Genomic DNA, 24,846 nt, shown 5'->3' on the forward strand with positions numbered 1-24,846 from the left:
GTTTTACCCTGAAAGAGAGGCAGAGGGAGAGAAAGTCTTTTTCTGCTTTTTGCATCTCTAGGAGACTGAAGAAGAGAATGGAAGTGCTGGGGCATTTTGGCCAGGCAGTAATGGATACTTAGAGTTGGCAACAGCTAGAGGAGCCTCCATGTATCTGAGAAAATGGCCATCAGCCATCCAGGATTTTAGGAGCAACCCCACTGCTCTGTGTCACATTAGAAGTCAGGCATGGCCCTGACCTGAAGGAACTTGTAGCTTAATGGGGAAGCACAGCAAGAATAAAAGATCCCCCAGAACATGTGGTGCCTGTGGTCCTGAGACAGCAGGAAATGGCTGTCAAGCCAGAGTTGCTGGAAGAACCCATGTGGCAGGATGGGTGGGAGGCAGTTACAGAGGGAAACGCCCATCCCAGCAACTAGGGGAGGCGGCCACTCCTCTTGTGAACAGATGATATTCTTGCTTGGGGATGTTGAGACAGCTGCACTCTGCATAGTTCCTGATTTGCCTCTCTACTGCTGATGAAACTTTTCTTTCTCTATAGCTGCTGCTTATATTGGAAAGCTTTTGGTAATTCAGCACACTCACTCCTGAGCTTATTTCAGTGATATTGCTTGGTTATTCCAAAATATGGATGCTTGTGGCAGATGGAGAGCCTGGGTGTACACAGATCTGCCTGTGTTTTGAAATGCATATCATGTTGCTGTTTGTTTGACTGATTGACCTTGGACCATGAAAGAAAATTATACTGACATCTTCCAGAGTAGGGGGCAGTTGTAGCTTTCGGCAGATGTTGCCAAATATATTGGGCAGGGGGGAGCAGCAAATGCTGTGTGTTGCTTTTTATGACATAAGGAGGGATTCCACCCCATCCCAATACAGTCATCAGTGCTTTGACAAAGGAGGGTTCCCAGGCAGCTAAGAGAACCCAGATTAGATGGTCCTCTTTATCTCTGGTTTAACCTTTGAGTAGGATTCTTGGTTGTAAGCTCGGCTTTTCCACTTACCCTCTAACCTGAACAGGTGTCTGTAATCTCTTTGCCCTAAAATACTTCCCTGCATCCCTGTGCAGAGCAGTCTTAAGCAGCTCTCCTTCTTTCTTCAGGAAATGGGAATTCTTTTCTAAATCACCCCATCAAAGGTACTATCGGTTTTTTATGACGCCGGTGTTTGCGTATGTAGTAAAAGTATTAACAGTATTGAAGGCGGTATTTTTAACATGTTTATAGATACTACTTGGGGGAGGGCAGCTAATGAAACCTTTGAGCTCTATGCAATCCATAGAAGTGAGCTCTGTAGAGTTTACAGAGGTGGGTAAGTACCCAGCCAGCACACCCAGTTGAATTCAGCCAGGATTTATTGAGTAGGCATCAGGGATGCTGACAGCCTCCAAGTGAAACCCTTCTCTTGAATATGTACAGGTTTCCCATCCACACAGCAAGCTGATGAGGATCCCATCGTTCTTCCCCAGTCCTGAGGAGCCCCCCTCGCCATCTGCACCTTCGATAGCCAAATCAGGGTCATTGGACTCAGACCTTTCAGTGTCCCCAAAAAGGAACAGCATCTCTCGGACACACAAAGATAAGGGGCCTTTTCACATACTGAGTTCAACCAGCCAGACAAACAAAGGACCAGAAGGGCAGAGCCAGGCCCCTGTGTCCACCTCTGCCTCTACCCGCCTGTTTGGGTTAGCTAAGCCAAAGGAAAAGAAGGAGAAAAAAAAGAAGAACAAAACCAGCCGCTCTCAGCCTGGTGGTGAGTCACGCACACCTGCTCTCCCTGTGGCCATGGTGTCTGTGCATTCTGAGAGAGGGTAGATTTTAGTGGCATGGGGCAGGGTTGAAAAGGGTACAGTTCAGATGCTCAGAAGCCAAACCGCTATCCTTCTCACCAGCTCCGCTTACTAAGAGCGCTCATGCAACAGACATTAAGAACCCACTCTGTGTGGCACATGTGCAAAAGCAGAAAGCATAGGTTTCATTTTCAAGGCATTATCCAATTGAGGAACTGCAGCTCACCTCTCAGTGAAGTAATTCAAGTCCTCCTTGCCTTTCTGGGCCTAGAGAAGTCATTGCTAACAGCTAGCATTTGGTGATTTAACTCTCAAATGGCTGTATGAAGTTGGCACTGCTAACCCCAAAGGAAGTGAGGAAACTGAAGCTCACGGAGGCTAACTAATGTGCCAGCGGCCACAGAGCCCGCGGTTGAATTCTACTAAATGCCTCCCCGTTCATGTGCCACTTTTCCCCCTGAATCCTTCTCTTTAGGATTGATCTCTCCTTTCTGTGGGGCAGGTTAAAGAAAAATGTACATTTTCCAGGCCTCTTCATAAATTCTAGTGCTTATTAAAAGTTAAAGGGAGCATTAGACAGTGAAGTAAGAACCTTATTAACCAAATTTGTTCAGAAACCCCAGTGTGCAGAGTCAATTGCCCATAAGCCCCCGTCACCTATTTGCATTACAGAAGACTTTGGTTTGGGGAGGAAGTTCAATGAAAGGAACAGTTTTTCTGAATTTTTTTCATTCTTGGTTTTCACATTTCCAGATGGTCCCACATCAGAAGTATCAGCAGAGGGTGAAGAGATCTTCTGCTGACCCTCTTCCTCTCTGCTGAGGCAGCTGCCTCCTGATCCTGGCCAGCTCACCTCTCCTGCTGTCCCCACGTGCACAAGTCTCTTACACTGGACACCCACTGCTCCTCAGCGTCCAGTCCTCCTGGGCGGCCCCAGGTCCTGGACAAGAAGGAACAGATGATCTTGAGTATCAGGGTGGGGAAGGAGGCCCAGACTCTGCTTCGGCCATGATTTGTGACTGCCCAGGACTCTCAGGTTGGGCTGGCCCTACTCAGGATTACACTGAAAGTAGTGGCCTCGTAAGTACAGGTGATGGTTTTGGACATGTCAGGAATTCCTAAAGGCTGAAAGAGTGTATCCAAGTAAGGTCTGAACCTCTGACTGCCTTTTATTTGGAGGAACACGAAACCAAACAGAAGATGTTTTGGACTTGATCTGTGTCCATACATGGGGACCTGTCTGCATATATACATGGGGAATGCTAGAAGAAGGCCCAGTCTGTACCAGATGTCTGGTCACCTTAGCTCAGCACAGGGGCAGTGCCTGGATGGACCCAGAGCTCCTGCATATCAGCACTTCACCCAGTAATCCTCAGAGACTGGTTTCCCTCTAAACCCATCCCGTGCACGTATCACCCATGTTTTGCATGTATTTCTCATGTCATTTTAGGGATGACAAACATTTGTGAAACCAGTGAGAGAAGGCTTGATGTGTATAAAAGACGTGATCTGCACCACCTCGATCTCGGTGTTTCAGGCACTAAAGCAACAAAACAACCCGTAGTATCTCATTTTGTCATCAAATCCAGAAGGAATACCCTGGTTTTCCGGGATGTTTACCCACATGTTTTGGGCACGGATAAAGTGAAGAGGCCACTCACCATTATCCCTGCAGGGTGACACTTTTGGTTGTTACTGACCACTCAGAAGTGGCTACGGCCTCCTGGCTGTGTTCCTGAGCCCCTGTCGTGCCTCTCCCAGACAGCAGCTGCCTGGCCCTTGCGGGTGAGGACACGCCCTATGGGCACACCACCACCAGGGGCCAGGCAGAAGCTGTGTTCTGAAGCTAGGAGAGCTGGCTGAGAGGTGGGTTCAGGCGAAGGGTGAAGCCGTGTGTGGCGGTTCCTGCCAGTGCGGGTCTGGAGAGGAGCTGGCCCAGAGGGCGTGGTTGTGAAAACGCCCTTCTTGTGTTAGGAGGCCTTGGCAAAATTGGATTTCTTCAAAAATGTATCTGAAGGTCTGTTGTTGAATTGTGCTCTGCCCCTGAAAGAGGGTACAGATGCTGCCTGCTGCTCGGCTTTGCTTTTGCTTTTCCCGCCGTGTTTTGATCTGTGTTCACTTGAGGCTTTCCCCAGCTGGTGTGTGCAGGACAGTTCATGGTAATGTTGCCCTCTGAGGCCTCGTACACCAGAAGGGAGGCCCTGGAAAATTTTGTGCTTCCGATGTGGCCTTCAGTTCTTGCTTTTTTGCCCCTCAGAAGCAAGGGGCTTTGAGCACACTTAAAAGAAAAATCTGTAACTTGGTGCTTATTGATGAATTGCAAGCTGGCCTTGCAGATGGAGATATTTATCTTTCAGTTTATTTGAAAGAGGTCTGGTTTAAAATTTGTAGCCTAGATTTGTTTTATTTATTTTGTGTGTGTGTGTGTTTGTGTTTTTCTTTTTTAAGGGTGAGCCAGGACTAGCCCAACAGTCTAAACTATCCAGTCAATATTGAGTGAAGTGGCAGCCAGCACCGCTCACTCTGTGTCTTTTGAAGTGCCTTGAAGGCCCAGATGAAATTTTAAAGGGAGGGGTCCATGTCCTTCCGTCCCCCACCCCGCCTCATTCTTTAATCAAAGGATATCTTCTCCCTTGTTTGAGAATGAAGAAACTCACCACCTCTGAGCTACCTTTGCTTTTTTCTGTCATGGAGAATACCCAGCCTTCAGAAACAGCCTTTAAGGCCAAAACCTGCTGATTTTTCTATTGAAAATATCATGTCCCCTTGCAAAGACCCTAAACAAAAAGTTAAGTTGCTTTCTTCCACCAGTCCATACAACTCCAAGTTACAGCTGAATCATCATGACTTTCCTGAGATCTACCCCGGGGCTTGGCTCTCTGTTCTGGTCACTAGCTCCGAGTTCCCCTACTGGGATTCGCAGGAGGGCAGTACTGAACCTGCATTCTTCTCTTTGTAAATGTAGGCTGGGTGCCCCTGTTGTCTGGGTTTGGAACGATAAGGGGTTGGTGCTGATTGGATTTACTCGCGTACATGCTCTTCACAAAAACACCATGGATGCTGAAGTTAGAGCATGTTGCCACAGAGGTTGACATCAATGTTAGAGTGTCTCTTGCCCCCCTAGCTGTGATGTTTCACCTGCTTTGGTTGTTTTGGTGGTCTTTTTTAAAAATGGAGATTTCACATCTGCCCAGACCTCCCTCACTCAAAACGATTTCGGCAGGTTCTGGTTGGACAAGTTTAAAATCAGAAGGTAGTGCCCAGAATTCCCCCAAGCCACCCAACTTCATCCAGGAATACAGTCTGCAGTGCCGAAAGGGAACCACTTACCAAGACCTGTGCTTACATACCTTCGTCATCTCTCTTCCCCCTTGGAGTTGTCCTCAAGGGGATTTGTTCCTGTCCTGGGGGTTTACCTGGGATGGTGGCTGCCTGTGCTTTTGCACATGGCCTTGACAGTGTTCTAGTTGCTGGATCTAATGGCCCTGTCTTGGTTTCTCTCACATGAGAAGGGGTTGTTTTCTGGGGTGACTCAGACTGAATTCCCCATACTGTTTCCACACGAGGATGCCATGTTCTCCATCAAGCTGAAGAAATCAGGTGCCTGAAATTGTGCTTAAGTTTTGGGGGAAAGATGGAGTTCCTATCCAGAGCCCCCAGATTTTCAGAATCGAGTGAGCTTTCTGGAAGGAGACTGCATCTTCTCTCAATTCCAGTCATCTCAGTCGTCATTCCAGTTGGGTGACATGTGCACTTTAAATGCTGTCACGGTTGGCTTCATTTTCAAGACAATCAAATGTATTGACTGTTTTCTTTTTAGAAAATGGAGAGGGTTAAAAACGTGCAAACTGCCACTTTCAGCCTTTGCCAGTACTCCCTCTACCCCCCTGAGAGCTATCTGGGGGAAAGAATCCTTACCAAGGTTTTTTTGGAAAGGTACGAATCTTACCTTTTTTCCCCTTCTGTGTCTCAGGGTAATACTCTATTCAGAGTCGCCCCTTTGCTCATTTTCTCCCATATTTGTTACCTTCCTGAGGCCTCAGTATTAGTCATGAGCACAAAGTTTGGAGACCCTTGGCGTTGTTTCTTGATGTGGGAAGGGAGGTGTTAGTGTGTGCAAGGGTTGAACTAGATAGACCCTGCCTTAGTAGAGGGTGGGACCATAACCTTAGAGGCCAGAACTTGATCCAGAAGTTGCTGTCCACAGAAGTGCTTTCTAGTTCATCATTTTTGTCTCTAGGGCTCTTTTTCTGTAGCCAGGTCTTTCTTCCCAGGGATTTTGGTATTTGCATTGGAGTTGAGGTTTACTCTAATGATGGGTGGCCCAACTGTGCCCAGAGGACAGCCAGGCCCTGGGAGGGGGTTTAGAAAGACAGTCCTGGTGACTGGGCTTCAGTGGTCACAAAGAGGGTGGCTGTGAGGTGACCCCAGACATTTCAGAACGATGTGCACCCTCTGCGTTTGGATGTCCTTGGAATGTGGGAGCCTAGAAATAACCCTGTGGATGAAATGGGGGCGGCGGCTGCTGGAGATCTGTGTGCCTTGCCTTCCTTCAACAGGACCAACTAGGTGTGCAGCCACCTACGGATTAGTCCCAGCCAGCCCCGTCGCTCTCATCCATCCTCAGAGACAAAGAAGAGGGCAGGGAGTTGGGGCTTGGCTTTGAACTTGCCTTTCAATGTAGCAAAGCATTCCTAGTTAACCAGAGCCTTGGAATCTACTACCTGCTGGCCAGGCTTTAAAATGAAAAGTGTTTCAATGCTGCCATAAAAGGGGGCTGGTGGGGAGGAAGGGAAAATAAAGGCATCTTTCCAAGTACTCATCTAATTTAATTGTCAAAAGATTGATAGGCCATGAATTCTCTATCTCACTAAGGGTTAAAGGCGGGTGACCCCCCACTGACTGTCCCCTGCCACCGAAGTAGGTGACCTGCCCTACAAGCAGGTGGGACCACCTGTGCTGCGCTCCAGGGGGCTTCTGCAGGAAGCACTCACCCCCACCTTCCCTGGCCTGAGCTTTTCCCTGCCTTTCTTCACCACCTGAGGGCATGGGCAGTCCCCGAGCCCTGGCCATGGGGCGTGCCTGGTGAGTTTGCCTGCGGTTCAGGCTTAGCCTGTGGTCACCTGTGTGCTGCTGCCTGCGTGAGGTGCGCAGGGGAGGCGCAGGGATCCGCAGGAGGGTGGTTGGGATACACCGGATACCTCTGCTCTCATTGCTCGTTTCCAAATGTTCTATGGACATTTCTGTGCTAAATCATATTAAATAAAACAGGCGGGTTAAAACCCAGATGCTGTATATTAATTTGTAATTATGTATAAAGTGAAGCAGTTTTAAACTGTAAAGATTTTTTTCAGTGTGTTTTCTGGAATTTTGCCACAACATACTGGCTTTGTATTTTATTTAGCTTTCTTTCTAGTTACCAGCTTCAGACCCTTGTAAAGTGCCCCTCAGCCCTTTCAAAAAAAAATAATAATAAATTGCCTGTGAAGTCTTGGTTGGTGCTGTGATTTATTCCTGTTCCTGGTTCCTGTAGAAGGGATACTCCCCATCCACCCCCAAAGCTCTTGAGGAGAGGCTTCTCCCAATGCGAAGGTTAATTTCCATAGTTTCAGGAGCCAGATTCTGCACCGAGCAGCTGCTGCTGGGGACGGCGTTGTCTCTCTCTCTCTCTCTCTCTCTCTCTCTCTCTCTCTCTCTCTCTCTCTTTCTCTTTCTCGGAGCAGAACCCAAACCCAGAGAGCGACGGATCAGCCCTAAAGTCAGAGTTTATGCCAAGAGCCCAAACTTTGTATTTCCAGATAAATCAGTACAGTGAACAGGAACTTTGCTATAGAGCCTGCGACTTCCCTTAATGTTCGTTTCTCTTACTTCACTAACATTCTCCACCCCATCCCACCCCCAAACTAGAGCAACTGCCAGAAACTAATTCAAGAAGAAAGATCGTCTCTACTTGTAGCTCCGGGGTGAAATCACCGGCCGGGTCTGCCCTGGAGACACACAGGGCTCTAGCTGTCACTGGCTCCACCAGCACAGCCTGTGCCTGCCTTTTTTAGATTACTGGCTTCCTAGTCTTCGAGTCTGCGCTCGAGTCTGCGCTTTCTAGACCTATAGGAAGGCCCTTAAATCCAGCTGGGCCGTGGAGAACTGTGCCACTCACAGTAATGCAGAGAACCTGGGCAAAGCTGCCCGGAGTCCCCGCTCTGCCACTTCCCAGCTCCCTGGCCCTTCCTGACCCAGTCACCAGAAAGAAAGTCCTGGCCAGGCACGGTGGCTCGCGCCTGTTAATCCCAACACTTTGGGAGGCCAAGGCGGATAGATCACTTGAGCTCAGGGGTTCAAGACCAGCCTGGTCAACATGGTGAAACCCCGTCTCTACTAAAAATACAAAAATTAGCCAGGCGTGGTGGCACATACCTGTAATCCCAGCTACTCGGGAGGCTGAGGCAGAATTGCTTGAGCCTGGAAGGCAGAGTTTGCAGTGAGCCAAGATCGTGCCATTGCACTCCAGCCTGGCCAACAGAGTGAGACTCTGTCTCAAAAAAAAAAAAAAAAATTAGCTGGGCAGGGTGGCATGCGCCTGTAGTCCCAGCTACTTGGGAGGCTGAGGCAGGAGAATCGCTTGAACCCGGGAGGTGGAGGTGGCAGTGAGCCAAGATGGCGCCACTGCACCCCAGCCTGGCGACAGAGTGAGACTCCTCAAAAAAAAAAAAAACACAAAAGTCCTGCCCAGCTGCCAAGTGTCTTTCATTTTACCACAAACTTGGAAGTGCACGTGTTTCTTCACAGAGTCTTGTAGCCCTGGTGATAGCTGCCTCCCCGCAAGCCAGTAAACACTGGTCTTTTCTCTCTCGCTCGCTACTCTTGGCTGTCACTGCTGCCCCGGCGGTCTCCTCCCCCACAGCAGCCATACCGGCCTGGGTCCGTGGTGGCCCTCATCCACCCAGACACCCTCAGCAGGGCAAGAGGAGTGGTTCCCATGGCCTGCCTCCCTCCGCTTTCCACCGCAATTGGTTCTGAGCCAGGGACAGGCTGTCTGGGAGGCAAGAAGAGCGAGAAGGTTCCATTCTTCTCTTCCAGAACAGCAGAGACACAAAGCGCAGAGGGCCCCAAGAACACTAGACAGCCACTCAATAGGGATGGAAGCCTCTGCCGCAGCACAGACCTGGCCGCCAAGTGGCTCCTACCAAAGTGGCTATTTTCCGTTCGAAGGTCCCTCGTCCCCAGGGAAAGCCCGAGGCCTAGGGCTGGCCGCCTGTGAACTAGCAGGAGATGCTGGAGGCAGCCACGGCCTGCCGGAAAAGAAGTGGGAGTTGCTGATGCTGCAAGACAGAGATCTAAACCGGAAGTGTGGGGAGGACATTAGGAGGCCCCAAAAAGCAAAGGCCAGGGAGGAGCTTGGGAGGAGAGGAGGCATGCAGCGTGCAAGCCTTGCGATTTCCTTGGAAGCAGCCACAGAAGCAGAGGGCAGGCGAGCTGAGCTGCAGATTGTTACACCTCAGACCTGGAACTCCCTGAACTCCCTGCCTGGGAGTGACAGCCCCCTCATCCAGCCTCTACACAGCAAGAAGTGCCTCCCCAAGCCCCCCACCTCCCCGTTCCCGCCACAGTTCCTGTTCTTTGGAGTCTTAGGCGACTCCTTTGTCCTTAAAATTTGACTCTATTTCTTCAGGGGCACAGTGGCAGGTCACCCAGAGGGTCCTGGAGCAGTCCAGTTCCAGCACCGTCCTGCCACCTCTGTGAGTGTCCCCCCGGGCCAGAGAGGAGTCGCAAGTGGGAGGAAGTGGTGTGTGCCCTAAATGGGGAGGATGTGGCCCCAGCAGCCTACTCCCTCCCCCCCAGTTTGGGGCCCTCCGTCGCTGCCTCCCCGCCCCTGCTCCCTCCACCATCCCCAGCTGCCTTTGGTATCCAAGTGACAGCTTTGGCCCCTCCCACCACCGCTCAAGCCTCCTCCTTTCATATGGTAATGGCCTGCTCTACACAGCCCTAGCCCCACAGATGTGTAGGCTACTCCTCTCCCCCCATGCCTTTGGGAAACTTTCCTTCTTCCTGGGGAACAGAATCCGGACCCCGCCGGGGATAAGGACCCCGGAGGCCTCAGTGGGAGAGTTGTGGGGAGGGGGTCATAACGTGGCTCCTTGGAATGGACCAGCTGGAAGCCAGCCTGCTTTTCTCTCCCTTCCTCCTGGGTCACCGCTTCCCTTTAAGCTGTCCCTGGACTTCTCACCCCACCCCCAGCTTCGGAGTTTGAGGTGGCGGTTGCCTGGACAACCTCGGTTCTTCTCTGTGGTCCAAAGGAGAGGGCTGCTGGGCAAGTGAAGCAGAGCTGCCTGCCCTGAGGAGCCTGGGAGAGGGCCATGCTGGGGTCCCCTCTGTCGGGGAGGGCTGTGGACAGGGGCTGAGGGGGCCACTCAGAGGCACCAGGATGGACACAGACTCCAGGCCTGCCGCTCGTAGCCGAGTGGCCAAGCTATGAAACCTCTGTCTCCATTTCCTCTTTCAGAAGGGACTGCAGAGTCTGCAGGTGGCGGGCACATTCATCATGATGCTGAAGAGATGAGCGAAGTGCTTGGTCTGGGGCCCAGCACACTCATCTGGAAGCATGTCAGGGGAGTCGTGGGACAGCTGCCATGACAGTGGCCCCGGATTCATGAAGAGTCTGAAGAGAACTCTCCGGTGGGCAGACTCAGTCTCCATCTTCCTGGGCAGCGCACAGCCACACACACACAGATGCAATCTGCCTCAGAGCAGCCACCTCCACCTCCCTTAGCTTAGCTCAGGTGAACTGTCACTTCCTCTAGGAAGCCCTCCCTGACAGCCAGGTCCAACCTCTCCCCACCTTCCCGTCTGCTCCCTTACCCACAGGCCTGCCCCTTACACACAGATACCTGGATCTCCCCAGCTCACTCCAGGCAGCGCAGTGCTGAGCCCTCCTCCTTTGCCTGCTCCCCTGAAAGTGGGCTGAAGGCCTCCTCACCCACACCTTCATTCCAGAGCTGGGTCCTGGGAGTCAGGGATGGCCAGGGCTATCCCAGGAGCCTGGGGGGACACCACTGTGCCGCCAGCAGGGCCGAGTCTGGAGGGTGGATATTGTTCCAGTGGTCTCAGAATGCTTGCCCCTGCTGGGGGCCTCCAGCTGGACTGCCCAGAGGCTTGCAGGACGGCTCAGTCCCAGCCAAAGGCAGCTGAGCCCCACCCCAACCAGGGGCTTTTAGCTGAAAGTGGGCCAGGCTGCTGGGACCCTGTCTAGGACCAGGGAGCCCAGGGGCTCTCACCCTCTCCCACTGGGATGAGAGTCGCTCAGGGAAGGCAGGCTGAAGAGTCAACCTGCTAGGTCTGGAAACGGATGAAGTTCACACGCTGGGCCCCCACGCCTGTGTGTCCTGAGGCAACAGGCTTAACCTCTCTGCACTACAGTTTATTTATAAAATGGGATGACACCTACCCCATACAGTTATTGTAAGAAAAATATACACCCTTTCGTCCTGCTTGGCAGGAAGGGAATGACAACATGGAGGCTGAACTTGATTAATGTCCTCACAGTTCCCAACAGCAGGCCTGCCAGGTGTGAGCACTTCCTGTGATTTGGAGGATTCCACGTGGTTTCAGACTCATCTGCGTCTAAGAAAGTTTTTCAATATTTTGACTTCTTGGAATTAGTTCTCTCGGGCCTCAGAGCTCGATAGAGGGGGGCACTCACTGGGAAAGCCACAGGAGTCTCCTACCCATGATCTCGGGGTACGTGACGTCCTGAAGGGGGATCGGATCGAGTCTCCCCATTGGCGGGTGATCACAGGGCTCATGGAGCTCAGCAATTGGCCCAGCCAGAGCCAGGCACAAACCCACATCTCTGACAGCAGACCTGGGATTTCCCCCTTAGACCAGTGTTTTCCAAAGGGCCTGGATCTCCTGCTTTAGAATGATCTGGACTGCTGGTTAAAATACATATCCCTGGGCCCAACCCCAGATGTAATGAATCAGACTATCCAAAGCTGAAGCCAAAGAATTTGCATTCTTTTTTTTTTTTTTTTTTTTTTTTTTGAGATGGAGTCTTGCTCTGTTGCCCAGGCTGGAATGCAATGGCTCAATCTCAGTTCACTGCAACCTCTGCCTCCCGGGTTCAAGCACTTATCCAGCCTCAGTCTCCTGAGTAGCTGGGATTACAGGCACATGCATCACGCATGGCTAATTTTGTATTTCTAGTAGAGATGGGGTTTTGCCATGTTGGTCAGGCTGGTCTCAAACTCCTGACCTCAAGCGATGTGCCCACCTCGGTCTCCCAAAGTGCTGGGATTACAGACATGAGCGCCTGGCCGACTGTACCCTTTCAATGCGTGGATTGTATGGTATGTGAATTATGTCTTGATAAAACTGTTATTCATATTAACAAGGGGCATAAGGAAGCTTTCATGGGTGATAGATGTCACTACGATGATTGTGATGAAAGTTTCATGGGTATAGACATATGTCACAATCTACAAAACTGTATAGTTTATGTGTAGTTTATTTGTACATCAATTATAATTCAGTAAGGCTGTTTCTAAAAATCACCTACAGTGAACATCTAGAAATAAGCACAATTCACACGGTGGTCCACCCTCCCGGTCTCTTTTCTATAAACACACATAGTTTATTTTATATAATGGGTCGTCCTGCCTTTTTCCACTTTATGTCGTAAGCATCTTTCCAAGTCACTAACTCTCTATGGTGGATGGTCACATAGCATTTTCTGTGCAATAATGTCATTAGTTTATTTCCATGCACGGGTATTTGAAATGAGACAACTGAAGTGTTTCGGGTTACAGGGTCACCCCCTTCCTGTCCCTACCTTAAACTCCCAACCCCATCGCTGCACCTGGCCTGGCGTCCTCTGGAAGGAACCTCAGATTTGGAGCCTCTGCCAGGGCAGGGAGCCTGTCGGAACCAGCCCAGGGCCAGCCAGCTCATTCCTGGAATTCCTGCCTCCTCTTACTGCCCTGGCTTGGCACTAGGTGCTGAGTGGGCCTCAGGCCAACTATGGGCATAGGCTCGATGCCGCTGCTTCCTCCTCCACATCAAGGCATCAGCCATACCTCATCCCAAAAGGCAGAGAGGAAGTCCAGCTAAGTCCCACGCCCAGCTCTGTGCTGGCTTCTGAAGGGAAGACACGGTCACTGATCCGCACTTTTGGTTCATGTGTCCTCCTAAAACAAATGTGAACCACCGTGTACCTTTCACATGGTTTTATGTCTAGCTCTCAAATGGTATCACAAGTGTAACTGTTACCAAGTACATAATTTGGGACATCATTTTCATGCTTCAAATATATTTAGGGCTAAAGGCTTAAGTTGTTCAACTTATAGAAAATGCCCACCATGTGACCTCATTCACAAAGCCAGTACTTCTTGGCAAATTGATTGGCCAATTCAGAATTCAATTTCCATTAAAAGTTTGATTGCTTTTAAATTAAAATGTTATTTAGTTGACAACTAAAAATGTTATTTAGTGACAACTATCTCACTTCTGAATTATGACTTAAGTTAATAATAGGGAGGGAGGGAGGTAGGATGAATGAGTAGATGGATGGATGGATGGATGGATGGATGGATGGACGGGTGGATGGGTGGATGGGTGGATGAATGAATGAATGGTGGGTAGGCTGGTGAGTGGGTGCGTGGGCAGGTGGATGGGTGAATGCATGGGTGGGTAGATGGGTGGATGCATGTGTGGATGGACAGGCAGGTGAGCAGATGGACACACAAAGATATGGAACCTTGCCATGTGCTTGTCAATTGAATTCCAAAAGGCACTGCCCTGTTTAACAACCATATGCTTTGCAATCCACTTTTCCTTCATGCTGCTCAACCTTAACACATCCATTTGGTGCCCCAGATGTTTTTACACCCTGAGCAATGCACCATAATGAGTTTCAGGAGGGACAAGAGATAACTTCCTTTTGTGAAATGAAAGAAGGGTGATTGAGGAAGAAAGGTGGGAAAGGAGGAACAGGCACGGGCAGAGGCACAGTTCTGGGAAAGCGCATCCCTAGATCCCAGAGGAGTTCCTCAGGCCTCGCCCAGCCTGGGGCCCATCACAAAGCTCCTCTCTGCGGTGGGAGCCCTGTGTGCCAGGCCACTTCCCCTCAAGGAAGCTGGGGCCCTGGTGTCTTCCTGCTCTTTCTCCATCACCACAAGCATTTGAAGCCCTGGCTTTTTACCTGGCAAGAGAGAGAAACACCTCCTCACCCGCTAGCCGTGACTCCAGCTAGACAAGCCTGGACAAACCCAGCTCATGCCCAGTGACATTCTAGGTCACCTGGGGAAGATCTGCCAAGCCACGGCCTAACCCTTGGGGCTCAGCATGCACTGAGCAAAGCGCCCAACCCGTGCAGTCTTCTTTCAGTCATCACACTGAGGCTTGGACCTGGGGGTGACTGTCCCCACCAGCAACACAGCAAATCAGTCTTCCTGGAGGCGGTCAGCCTCCCGAAAAGTCTGAAAATCAGGAAGTGACAGAAAGTTCTGTAAGACTCTGCATGCTTTCCAAGCAGAAGCTGAGGTCCTTTGAACCCTGTGATGGCAGTAACCGTTTCTCTGGGGTGGCTCATACAATTTCAAGCCACGGAAGGAGGACAAAGCGCTCCTGCCAACAGGAGGGACGACACGCCTCTGTGAGGAACCTCCTGGTGGGCTCTGGGCTTCCTGGCAGCCACAGCTAAAACGGAAATTTGTTGTTGTTGTTGTTTTTTGTTTTGAGACAGAGTCACACTCTGTCACCCTGGCTGGAGGGCAGTGGTGCAATCTCGGCTCACTACAACCTCTGCCTCCTAGGTTCAAGCGATTCTCCTGCCTCAGCCTCCTGAGTAGCTGGGACTCCAAGCGCCTGCCACGACGGGGGTTTCACCATGTCGGCCAGGCTGGTCTCAAGCTCCTGGCCTCCAGTGATCCACTTGCCTTAGCTTCCCGAAGTGCTGGGATTACAGGTGTGAGCCACCGTACCTGGCCAGAAACATGTATTTTTATTGAAATTGCCTTCAACTCCCCAGAAAAGCTGGAATGCTTTCTTCTTTCAATTTTTACACACACACACACACACACACACACACACACACACACACACACACTTTACTCAAGTTGAAAACGTATATGGGGCAAAGGAAATGGACATTGTTGACAGAAATCTAGTAGCCCCTTTACCTGATTTAGTTCAATCCTTACAACAAGCAATATGATCTGTTCCATGTTTCTTTGTTACGAATGAGGAAATGAAGTTACAGGGGCAGAGGGACCTTCCCCAGGAGGGCCGCCAAGTAGAGGAAGAGCTGCTGTTTGCACCCAGCTGGCTTGACTGCAGTGTGGCCCCCGACGCTGCACAGTGCAAACTGAGGACCCACATCCTGAGGCTAAGCTGGGGGAGCCAAGCACATGGGCTGCCAAGGTCTGGCCTTGACCCCAGAGCAGAGCTCACTCTCCTCCTGGGAGGAGGAGACAGGCATGGCAGGGACCTCGCAGGCCTACAGCGAAGAGGCAGCCACAGCTGGCAACACCAGCTTGGAGGGCAGACTGGGAGCTGAACCCCCAACCCCCGCCGACTGGCCACTTCTCTCAGGCAAATGTCACAGCTGCATTTAACAGCACCGGGCTTTTCGGTATGGCTTCAACTCTCACTTTAAAAATCTCACTATTCTCCATGGGAAGTGGAGAGGCGGAGAAAGGAAGAGACAGGACCTGCTCCTCGCTAGTCTTTGATGAGGCCCTAGTTAGGGTTGTACAGATGAGACACACAGAGCGCCTCAATGTTCCCTCTGCAGAGGGGAGAGAAGCGGGGCCAGCTTTGGAAGCTTTGCGAAAGCTCACAGGAGCCAATGTGAAGAAAGAGCAGCCGTGGTGAAGCCATTCATGGCACTTGCTCTTGGAGCCTGCATTTCTCCTGAATGCACGTGGTCAGGATAAGACTGCGGTCCTGTTCGCTCTGCAGTCCCGACGCTGGTAGAGCCACCACAGGGTGGGCTTGGCGGGATGTGTCTCTCTTGCTCCCAAGTTCCCTGGTTCCCCACCAGCCCTGCAGGCTGAGTGGGGAAGCTGTGATGAGTCTACCTGGAAATGGCTTTGGAGCCCTGGGGCCTGGCATGGAGGTGGTGCCCATCAATAGAATTACATAATCTATCGTGCAACCCAGGAGTGCCTGGAAGCTTCTCTGGGTACCAGAGCAACACTGCTCATCTCCTTTACCTGCAGAAAGGACAGAAAAGGAGTCCAGCCCTACTCAATTCAACTCAAAAAAGCCACTGCTCCCCTACTGCTGCAAACCCTCAGGGTCCCGAGTGCCAGGTTCCAAACCCAGGCCAATCCCAGGGCCAGAGCAAGGCCCCTCGGGTTCAGGGGGCCTGGGCAGCTGGGGCCAGACACACAGAAACCACCAGAGCATCTGCTGCCATGCTCAGCGTGTTTCCTCAGCTTTAAAATGGTGACCTCAACAGCGACCTTGGGCTAGGCGAGGTGGCTCTCTAATCCCAGCACTTTGGGAGGCTGAGGCGGGTGGGTCACTTGATCAGTAACCTCAGTCAGAGGTTAGTGAAAATAAATATGTCATTTTTCTCCCACCCAAGTGCATGGATCCCCTGAATTTGATCCCAAATCCCAAGTTAAGAAGCCTGCGGCCTGTTCTAGGCTTTTCCTTAACCCTCAGTGAGGCAAAGCCACATCCCAAAGCCCAACAAGGCAAGGGAAAATGCAGGACAATACTGTGCCCACTCTGAGAAATTCACCCGAATCACCCTGGCTCCCTGGGCAGGGCCTGAACCTCTGCAGATACCATGGGCGGGACAAGCTGCATGGCAGGTAGGGCTGGGCCTGAGGGCAGAAGAGGAGCTGGGGGCCGATCACCTTCATGGTCTCTTCAAGTTGGAAGAGACCACCTCTTCCATAATTCAGCCATAATTTCCACCTCCTGAAGGAGAGGCCGGGCAGATCCATCGGGGCTGGGATTGGGGCCGGGGCTGGGACATGATGGACGGGGCATGCAAGTTTCTTACTCTGCAAAATATCCCCCCAGTGATGATCCAGAAGAACCGAGGTTCTTTGCAAGCTGCGCTCATTAGACAATTGCTTCTGAAGAGGCTGCCTCTTTCCCCACTAGGATTTACAGCCTTGGGTGTTGAGCAAGGGGCGGCTGCCACACACCTTTGGGGTGAATGACTCTGGGCTCATTCTTGTCAGTTCCTGGCCAAAGAAGTGTCCTTTGAAGGCAGGGAGACCTGGCTGAACAGCCAGGTGGAGGAGGCAGTTGGCTACCCTCTCCTTGCCCTTGGCAACTTGACAGTCCCCCCAGGCAGGCTCTCAGGATGCCAAAGCCTCCAAGATGGCCTGTTTTCTTTCCCGCATCAGGCGCAACCAAGGAAAGCTCCACTGGCCATCTTGGGCCCAAAGTTTCCAGAGAGGCCTTGCCCCATCACTGATGGGGAGGGTGGCTTCTCCCCTCCCCAAGCCCTGTCCCAGACTCAGTCTGACCCCTGGGAGGCCAAGGAACATGGAGCTAGGCCTGCTGGGTAATGACTGGAAGCAACACCACTCCCAGCCCCCACAATGTAGCATATGGCTTCGTTTCAAATCCCAGTTCCACTGCTGCAACGTGGCGGCCATTCTCCCCCGGTAATGGGCTATCTGGGCATTGGTCATGGTGTTTAGTGCTTTATGGAACTCGACCTCAACTCTTAACCCTGCTATCATTAAGCCTGTGTCAAGAGAATCAAGTGGTTTAACCAAGCTTGTACATACATGAGAGCCATACATAAGAGCTTGAACCCAAACCCAGGTGGGCCTAGCTCCAGAGTCCACATTCTGTCAGTTGCCACTGTATTGCCGCCTCCTCCTCCTACTAGAATGAGACCTTGGGCAAGTTACTGTGACCTCTGGGCCCATTTCTTCATCAGCAAGACTACGACAAGAATGTCTACCTCTCGGGGTCACTGCGAAGGTTAAAGGAGGTAATTATGCAAAGCACTGGCCAGTGAGCAGCACACAATCGGGGCTTGACAATTGCTTGAAAAGAGGGGTTTGACAAGAGCCAGGATCTTGGCAGACGGTGGCTCTGCATGCTCCCAGAGAAGCGGGAGGCAGGGCGGTGTGCCCAGGTTCCTTCCAACCCTGACCCAGCATGTAGAGGAAGAGGCTGCTACCTATCTAATATCTAGGTTCCCTTTAGTTGTGTTGGAGCCCTGGAGTTTCCTCAGGGCACTTTCCAGTCCCGCTCGCAATCAGGCATGGATGTGACTGAGTTCTAGCTGCCAGGAGAATGCAGAAGTTATGGTGCAACTTCTGGGCCATGCCCTTAAAACAGGCTTGCCCTGCACTTTCTCTCCTCCCCTTCCCACTGGCTGGAATGCAGATGGGACAGCCGGGGCTGGAATGGCCAGGGTGGACCAGGAAACCGCTGCATTGCATGGAAGACGGCAGAGCAGGGAGAGAGGGGGTGGGGTGCAACGCTGGGGCCCCGTGGGCCACGGCCGGCTCACATTCACCCTGTGACTGTGTGACAGGGAACTTCACCTCTGCTGCTGTCTGAGCTGCACTCACAGGACTCCAGCTGGAGCCAACTTCTGGCTTTGGATGTGAAGCGCTGGCCAGAGTGAAGCGCTCAGGCCTGTATGGAAGTGGTGGCGTTCACCTGTGGTCCCCACCACTGCTGCAGGAGCCGACAGTGCGAGACGAGTCCTAGGACGCCCCTCCCAGGGCTGCACCTCTGGGCAGGGGGAGGGACGAGGCCCTCTGCTCTTGGCCCTTGTACACGCACTATACTCACCTCTGAGACAAACCCACTCAAGATCATTCCATTTTCTAAGGAATGTGACGTCACGCCCCTACGCCAGCATCAGAGCACTTCTTACACTGTGAAGGCGCCATTTGGATTTTGTGGGCCAGCACACCACTGAGCACCATGGAAGCCACCGCTGAGAGCCACCGTGCTGGGGCACCTCCGGGTTCCCGCTCACAGCACAGCCACCCCGCGTGCAGGCTATGCCACAGCATGACCTTCTTGGGCTGCCCGCTGTCTGAGGGGCGCCTGAAGGTGAGACCACAAAACATAGAACACGATGTTTACTCCGCGGGCATATGCTTGAGCTCATGAGGTTCACGGTAACTATGAAAACACACAAGGAGGGCAGGTAGACCAGGACCCACAGTGCAACCAGTGGGCACAATGGTGCCATGAGCTGGCGCTCAGACCGCAGAGCTGCCTCCTGGAGCCATTTTGCCCCTCTGAAAGGCGCTTGGGTTATTTTCAGACAAAGGAGCATCAACTGGAGGTTCTGCCTTTTCAAGTGGATGGAATGACATTCCCAGCTTCTATTTACTAGTTTCCAAGAGAGAATCGCCCTCCAGAGGAGGGGCAGACAGGATCAGGGCTCTCCACGGAATCAACTTCACGGCTTCTGAAGTAACTTCAGGAGGAGACAGGAATGGGGAGACCTCTCATCCGGGTGGGTCCCCCTTCCCAGCTCATGAGAAGGGCAGACGCCAGCAGGCAGGCCTGAGCCTTGGCTGGTGGGACAAGACTGAAGTCAGCCAACAGGAATGTCTCCAAGACTAACACCAGCACACAAGGCAGGCAAAGAATTTTCTCAACTCTTTTTATTAAGTTAGGAAACTGATAAAAACTCAACACAACTTTTGGGGAAAGCACCATGGCCCGTCCTTTGTGCTATGTGATAAGTGTTCTTTATCTCAATGAAGCAACGCCGCGGGTCCAGGTGCACTCCCTGCAGCCCCCGCGGCCCGGCTCCTGAGTGTGCCAGCAAAGCCATCCCCGGGGACCACAGCCAAGTGTCTTCGGGCAACCGGCCTGACACAGGTGGGGTCTGCGGGGTCTATAGGGTCCAAGGAGCCCCATGTAGCCAGGGCCCCATGGTGGGGGGCGCATCAGTGGGCAAACCCTGCCCAAAGGTCCCACCCCCAAGAGGCCTCCAGGACCCGCACCAAGGCATGGGGACACTCAGGGCTGCTTAAGTAACTGGTTTGTGGCACAGCCCCCTCTGCAGCCCTAACCCTGAGCCAGTCAAGCAGTGTTCACACTGCAGGTGCCTGGGAAGCCACAAGTTTGGACACCCTACCCAGCCCCGTCAAGGCACCAACACCCCTCCCCCTCAAACAGGGGGTTAGGAGTGAGTGAGAGGCATTAGGATGGTCACTGACATGCACCAACCTCTCCACAGCCCAGGTGTCAGGGAGGTTCTGCTGAGGGACCCCAGTGATTCAGGAGGTGACAGCAATGAACAAATGTTCAGCAGTTCTCTCACGGCCATTCTTATCTTGGAGCTCAGGGCGCAAATGGGGACCAAGATTCAAGAGGATGGTGAGGGCCCCATCACTGTCCCCCAAACTGAGACAGATGCGGCCCTGGTGGGGTCTGCAGGGGACTCCCTGGGGTCCCTCTGCTATCGCCAGCTCACAGCTGCCCCTTGTCTTGGAGGGCAGCGTGGTCTCCCGGGGAGAAGCCCCCAGTGCTGTTGGCACGTGTGTACCACGGGCGTCACTGCTGCCTCTCAGGGTGGGCTCTGAGGAGGGGATGTGAGGGGTGACCCCCAGGGCACTCGGAGTCCTGAGTCTGCTGCAGGCCCAGCTCCACTGAGTGGCCAGAGCATCTGTGTCCCCACCAGGCCACAGCACTGGGCAAGGCCCTCAGTGGGTGGGCTGGGACTTACAGCTTTGTGGCAGGGGCCCACAAACCTTGGAGGTCTGGGTGTCCTTTGCTCTTATTAGCAAATAAGGCAATTAGCCTTATTGCCTCGTGGATGTCACTGAGGCCCCCCTGTAGTTTCTGCACCTTATAAAATCTGTCCTGGGTTCCCTGCTCATCAACCTTCTGGTCTCAACCCCTGGGAACCTGGTTTCCCAGGCCTGGGACACCATCTATAGACGGCAGTAGTGCCCCAGCAGGGTGGGCTGGGAGGAAAAGGATGTGTGGCAGTGCTGCAGCCCCGAAAGCCACCCGGGGCTCCTCCCTGTCCCTGCCTGCCCGGCCCCAGTCCAGGACCTGCCAAACAGGTGATCTCAAGGCTCTGCAAGTGTCCTCCTGACGCCGGGGTCAGTCCTGGTGGCAGTCCATGCCCCTCTGGGAGGTATGTCTTCCTATAAACCACTGCAAAGCTGAAGAGGCCCCCAGGGGCACAGATGCAAGAGATGCTTCTCTTCTTGTGCCTAAAGCTCCGAACCGCCCAAGGCTGCTGCTCCCCAGAGCTGGCGGGGCCCCTTCCACCTCTCGGTGAGCTGGTCCAGGACCCGCTTAGCTCCTGCTGTGGCACATAAGCCAAGGCCACGCTGTGACACTGAGGGCCGCGGGCTGTGGAAGGAGGAGAGAAAGAGAAAATCAATCAGTGGCCACATTGTTTTGTTCTGACCTGATCTGAAACAAAATGACAATGAGGCAGCTGCCCATGAGGCTTGGGCATGAGAACGCTGGATCCACCATTCACCAGCAGCGCAGTCCGGTGATTCAGGCACCCCAGGCCTGCTTTCATCCGCCACACTCGGATGACTCAGGTGTCAACTTGATTGGATTCGGGGATACCCAGACCCCGGGGATGCATTACGTATTCTCAGTGCTGCAGCAGGCATGGAGCCTGGCCCTCTTCTCCTAGAAGGGAAACCCAGGCGGCCTGGCACTTGATTCGAATGGCTGGGCTGCCCCGGAGAGTCTGTGTGGGTGCTTCCAGAGGCAACCAGCGTCAGAGCCATGGCCCGGGTGGGGAAGATCTGCCCTTAGTGCAGGTGAGCACCACAGGATGGGCTGGGGCCCTGGTAGAAAAAAAAGCTAAGGAAACGGGAATTCAGGTTTCTTTCTTCTGGAGCTAGGTTGCTCTTTCTCTGCCATCGGGCATCAGAGCTCCAGGTCCTCTGGCCTCTGAGACTTGCTGCCCACCACCCCATCCCCACCCCAGGCTCTTGGTTCTTCGTAGCTGGGCTGAGGACTGCCCCCGGCTCTCCTGGTTCTGCAGCTTGCAGCCTATCATGGGGCTTCTCAGCCTCCATCACCAAGTGAGCCAATTCCCCTCACAGAAGTTCCCTCTCACATACCATCCGAGGCCCTGAAACGGGAAAAGGTGTCTTCTTACACAGGGGGGCGCGGGCAGGCAGAGCGTTCCAGCAACCCTGCGTGTTCATCCACTCCACGAGGCAAGGGGCCTCAGCAAAGCAGTGATTAATGGTGACGCTGTCCGGGGTTTTTGGCTTTGGCTGTATTTAACCTGTACGTGTTCGTTTTACAGTTGTGTAAGAACAAGAACATAAGGGGCTTTACTAGTTGCATGCTTGTGTGTATCTAAGTAACCTTAGTAACATTTCAATTAAAACACTGAAGCCAGCACTGAGGCTCCATGGGACTGTCCCCTTTAAGCGGGGTACACCTCTGCATCCCTCACAGTGCTGGGCCCTCTGCTCTCTGAAGGCTACTCTGCAGGAATGCTGCCCTCCCCAGGTGGTCAAGTTGTTTCCAGATACAGAGGCTGGGTTGGGTGACTGAGAAGGCCCCTAAATCCCTTCAAGCTCCTCACAAGTGTGAAGCTGGGGTCACAGGGGCCCTAACCATCCTGAGGTGCTCTAACACAGCAAACCCGAACCTTTGGGGCCTGGCTGCCCGGTCTTGGCCCTGTCCCAGCACGCCACATGCTGACATGTGGTCCCTACAGGGCAAGGCCTGTTACCTGAACAGCCACCCCACCTACCTGGGGGTGTCCCCCAGGGCACCCTGAGTTGCTGAGAGGAATACAGATGACAGCCAGAAGCACAGGGGTTGGGGAGCCTCGGGGCCAGGCTCCTGTGTTCCCTCTCAGGCTGGGCCCTTTAATTTTTGGCAGGTGCTCCCTGGGCCTGGCCTCCTCATCTGTGAAACGGGCTAACCCTCCAGCCTGCAGAGGGGACAGGGGTCAGCGGCCGCCCTGCACTTCCTGTGTGCAGGGCCGACGTGTACCCTGTGGGTTGTTGGTGTAGGGCCTGCCCCGCTGGACGCAGCCTGCCCCATCGAGGGTGGGATGGTGCTATCCCCCAGGCTGGCACAGGAACGAATGACTGCTGACGCCTGGACGGACGGACTCCATCCTGGGCACTCGCTTAGCCAGGCCCAACCCTCGAGGCTGGCAGAAACCCTCAGGCCTGTGCTCTGGGATTTCCCATCTGTAGCAACTTCTTCTAAGACAGGAGGGAATGTGCCGCACTGTCCCTCCTGCAGCAGTGACAGAGCCCACAGTGGATTAATGAGCCCTGCCCTGCACCCCAGTGGCCAGGCCCCAAAAACACCTGTGAAGAGAAGACATGCTGTCGGCAGCTGGACGCCTGCCTTGCATTCGGCAGCCCCCCATGCTGGAGGCAGGTGGGAGAGAAGGGTCGGGGGGCTGCGCCTTAAAGGGCCTGGAGTAGGGGGTACCCAGTGGGAGAGAAGGAAAAGGAGAGAATGTTCACAGCAAGACCACCCTTAGTGGGTAACGGGGCCTCCTGTGGCCGCTGGCTACTGTCCCCGAGGCTGTGGATCCAACCGTAACACTGGAGCAAGGGCTGCCCTGGAGGTCACTCAGGTTCCAGCTCAGCAATTCCCCGCCGCTTCTGGGCAGCTGCTGGCCAAGCCTGTGCTCTGTGCCAGGGGCGCAGATGTGAAGATGCCCGTGGCCAGCTTCCCGGCACATTCAGGGCTCAAGTCCTGCTCCAGCCCTGACTCGCTGTTCATATGATGCCAACTGTCTCCCCTCTCAGAGTCCCAGCGGGTGCCCTATAACAGCAGGACCTATGACAAACAGCTGTGGGAATGACAGGGGACTCGATGCAGATGCTCACACCTACGACGAGTTCCAACAAGCGGCCAGGACAGGGAAAACAAATGCTTGTGGACAAACAGGGGCCATCATCTGGGGTGCAGAGGCCACAGTGTGCAGGGGACCTCCTGGTGGCTTCTGAAGCTTATCTCAGAGTCTTGCAGGATGGATGGAAAGGGGCCTCCAAGGACAGGGGCAGTTGGGCCCAGCATGGAGGCAGGAGACTCAGCCATGCTTGTGGGGACGAGCGAGAGCTGGACTTCTCACCAGGACCCTGATCCCCACTGCTGCCTGGGAGAGCAGAGTCAGGGAGGGGAACGTGGGGAGTGGGGTGGCCACAGAAGCCATCTCGGGCCCAGGCACTGCCAGAGGACACTCTAGGTGGCCGATGCGCTGGTTGGGGCTGCAGGCAGTGAGGCCCAGTGAGCAGCGCCACGGTCACCAGGAGGGCCCACCACGTGGGGGAGGCGGCAGGCGTGCTTTGTTTCCACCCTCCCTGGCCCCGTCCTTGTCGAGGGCGCTCCACTCAGCTCCCCGTGAGCCTTGTCTGGTTCCAGGGCTCGGCCCCTCCCACTCAGAGCCACATCACAGGCCCCGTCTGCAGCTGCCTGAGTTGGGGGCTCTCCTCCGGCTCAGCCCTGACAGCTCTGCAATGGCTGCCTGAGCAGCAAGAGTGGCCTGCAGCCACTGTGGTTCCACTTCCTGGGGACCTGGGAAAGGCCAGGCATGCCCGGGCGTCGGCTTCTGTGCTGCAGGCCCTTCTATGGAGAGCCCAGCTCACTCTCTGCCTTTGAAGAGAACTCGGACTCTGAGCTGTCCAGGCAGAAGCTGGACAGGAGGAGCTTTGCAGAGCATGGGAACAACCCAGGGTCATAGTGAGGGGACAGAAGCCACGGGACTGGGGCGGCCTCAGGCGAGGACGGGCTGCCGGAGCGTCTCTGGGTCGCTGTCAAGCCCATGAGAAAGCAGCAGCTGGAACGCAGGGCAATGGCAGAAACTTAAGAGCAACCTGGACTCAGCGCGGCAGCCGAGGAAGCACACAGCCCAGAATGCCTTGGGGACATGGCTCTGGGATGACAGGGTCTGGAAGTAGCTCCCCCATCAGGTCTGGGACTGGCTCAGTCCTGTGTGTCTGCTTCCTCATCCCTAAATGGAGCTGATGACAGCAAGTCCATTACAGACTGAGGACAACTCCAGTGGGCACAGGGCAAGTGCCCGCCGAGGAACAGCAGTCATGGGTGGACAGGCCTTTCAGAGGGAGGGGCTAAGCAGGGACATCTAG

The 24,846-nt window shown here is 53.6% G+C and overlaps 2 protein-coding genes and 1 long non-coding RNA gene across 59 annotated transcripts in view; 1 reads left to right on the top strand and 2 right to left on the bottom strand.

Moving 5' to 3' along the window:
* Nucleotides 1-7,280, top strand: part of AKAP13 (A-kinase anchoring protein 13) — a 352,639-nt gene extending 345,359 nt beyond the window's left edge. For all 50 annotated transcript variants that reach the window (XM_015142950.3, XM_077940185.1, XM_077940184.1 and 47 more), the window contains 2 exons: nt 1,419-1,752; nt 2,543-7,280. In XM_015142950.3, the coding sequence (XP_014998436.3) occupies nt 1,419-1,752; nt 2,543-2,592 (384 nt within the window). In that variant the 3' untranslated portion in view covers nt 2,593-7,280. The remainder of the gene's footprint in view (nt 1-1,418; nt 1,753-2,542) is intronic.
* Nucleotides 7,281-14,974: 7,694 nt separating this feature from the next.
* LOC144330083 (uncharacterized) lies at nt 14,975-19,039 on the bottom strand. The gene is made up of 6 exons (XR_013395945.1): nt 18,566-19,039; nt 18,285-18,406; nt 17,943-18,047; nt 15,862-15,996; nt 15,557-15,694; nt 14,975-15,278 (listed from the first exon to the last, which is right to left on the bottom strand). It is a non-coding gene; the product is annotated as an uncharacterized LOC144330083 (long non-coding RNA).
* Nucleotides 19,040-19,380: 341 nt separating this feature from the next.
* Nucleotides 19,381-24,846, bottom strand: part of KLHL25 (kelch like family member 25) — a 36,298-nt gene continuing 30,832 nt past the window's right edge. For 7 of the 8 annotated variants that reach the window (XM_077937763.1, XM_077937765.1, XM_015142932.3 and 4 more), the window contains one exon: nt 19,381-21,103. The gene's annotated coding sequence lies outside the window, so the exon portion shown is untranslated. 8 annotated transcript variants of the gene reach the window in all.

The sequence above is a fragment of the Macaca mulatta genome, chromosome 7 (assembly GCF_049350105.2).
Source record: "Macaca mulatta isolate MMU2019108-1 chromosome 7, T2T-MMU8v2.0, whole genome shotgun sequence".
Lineage (NCBI taxonomy): Eukaryota > Metazoa > Chordata > Mammalia > Primates > Cercopithecidae > Macaca > Macaca mulatta.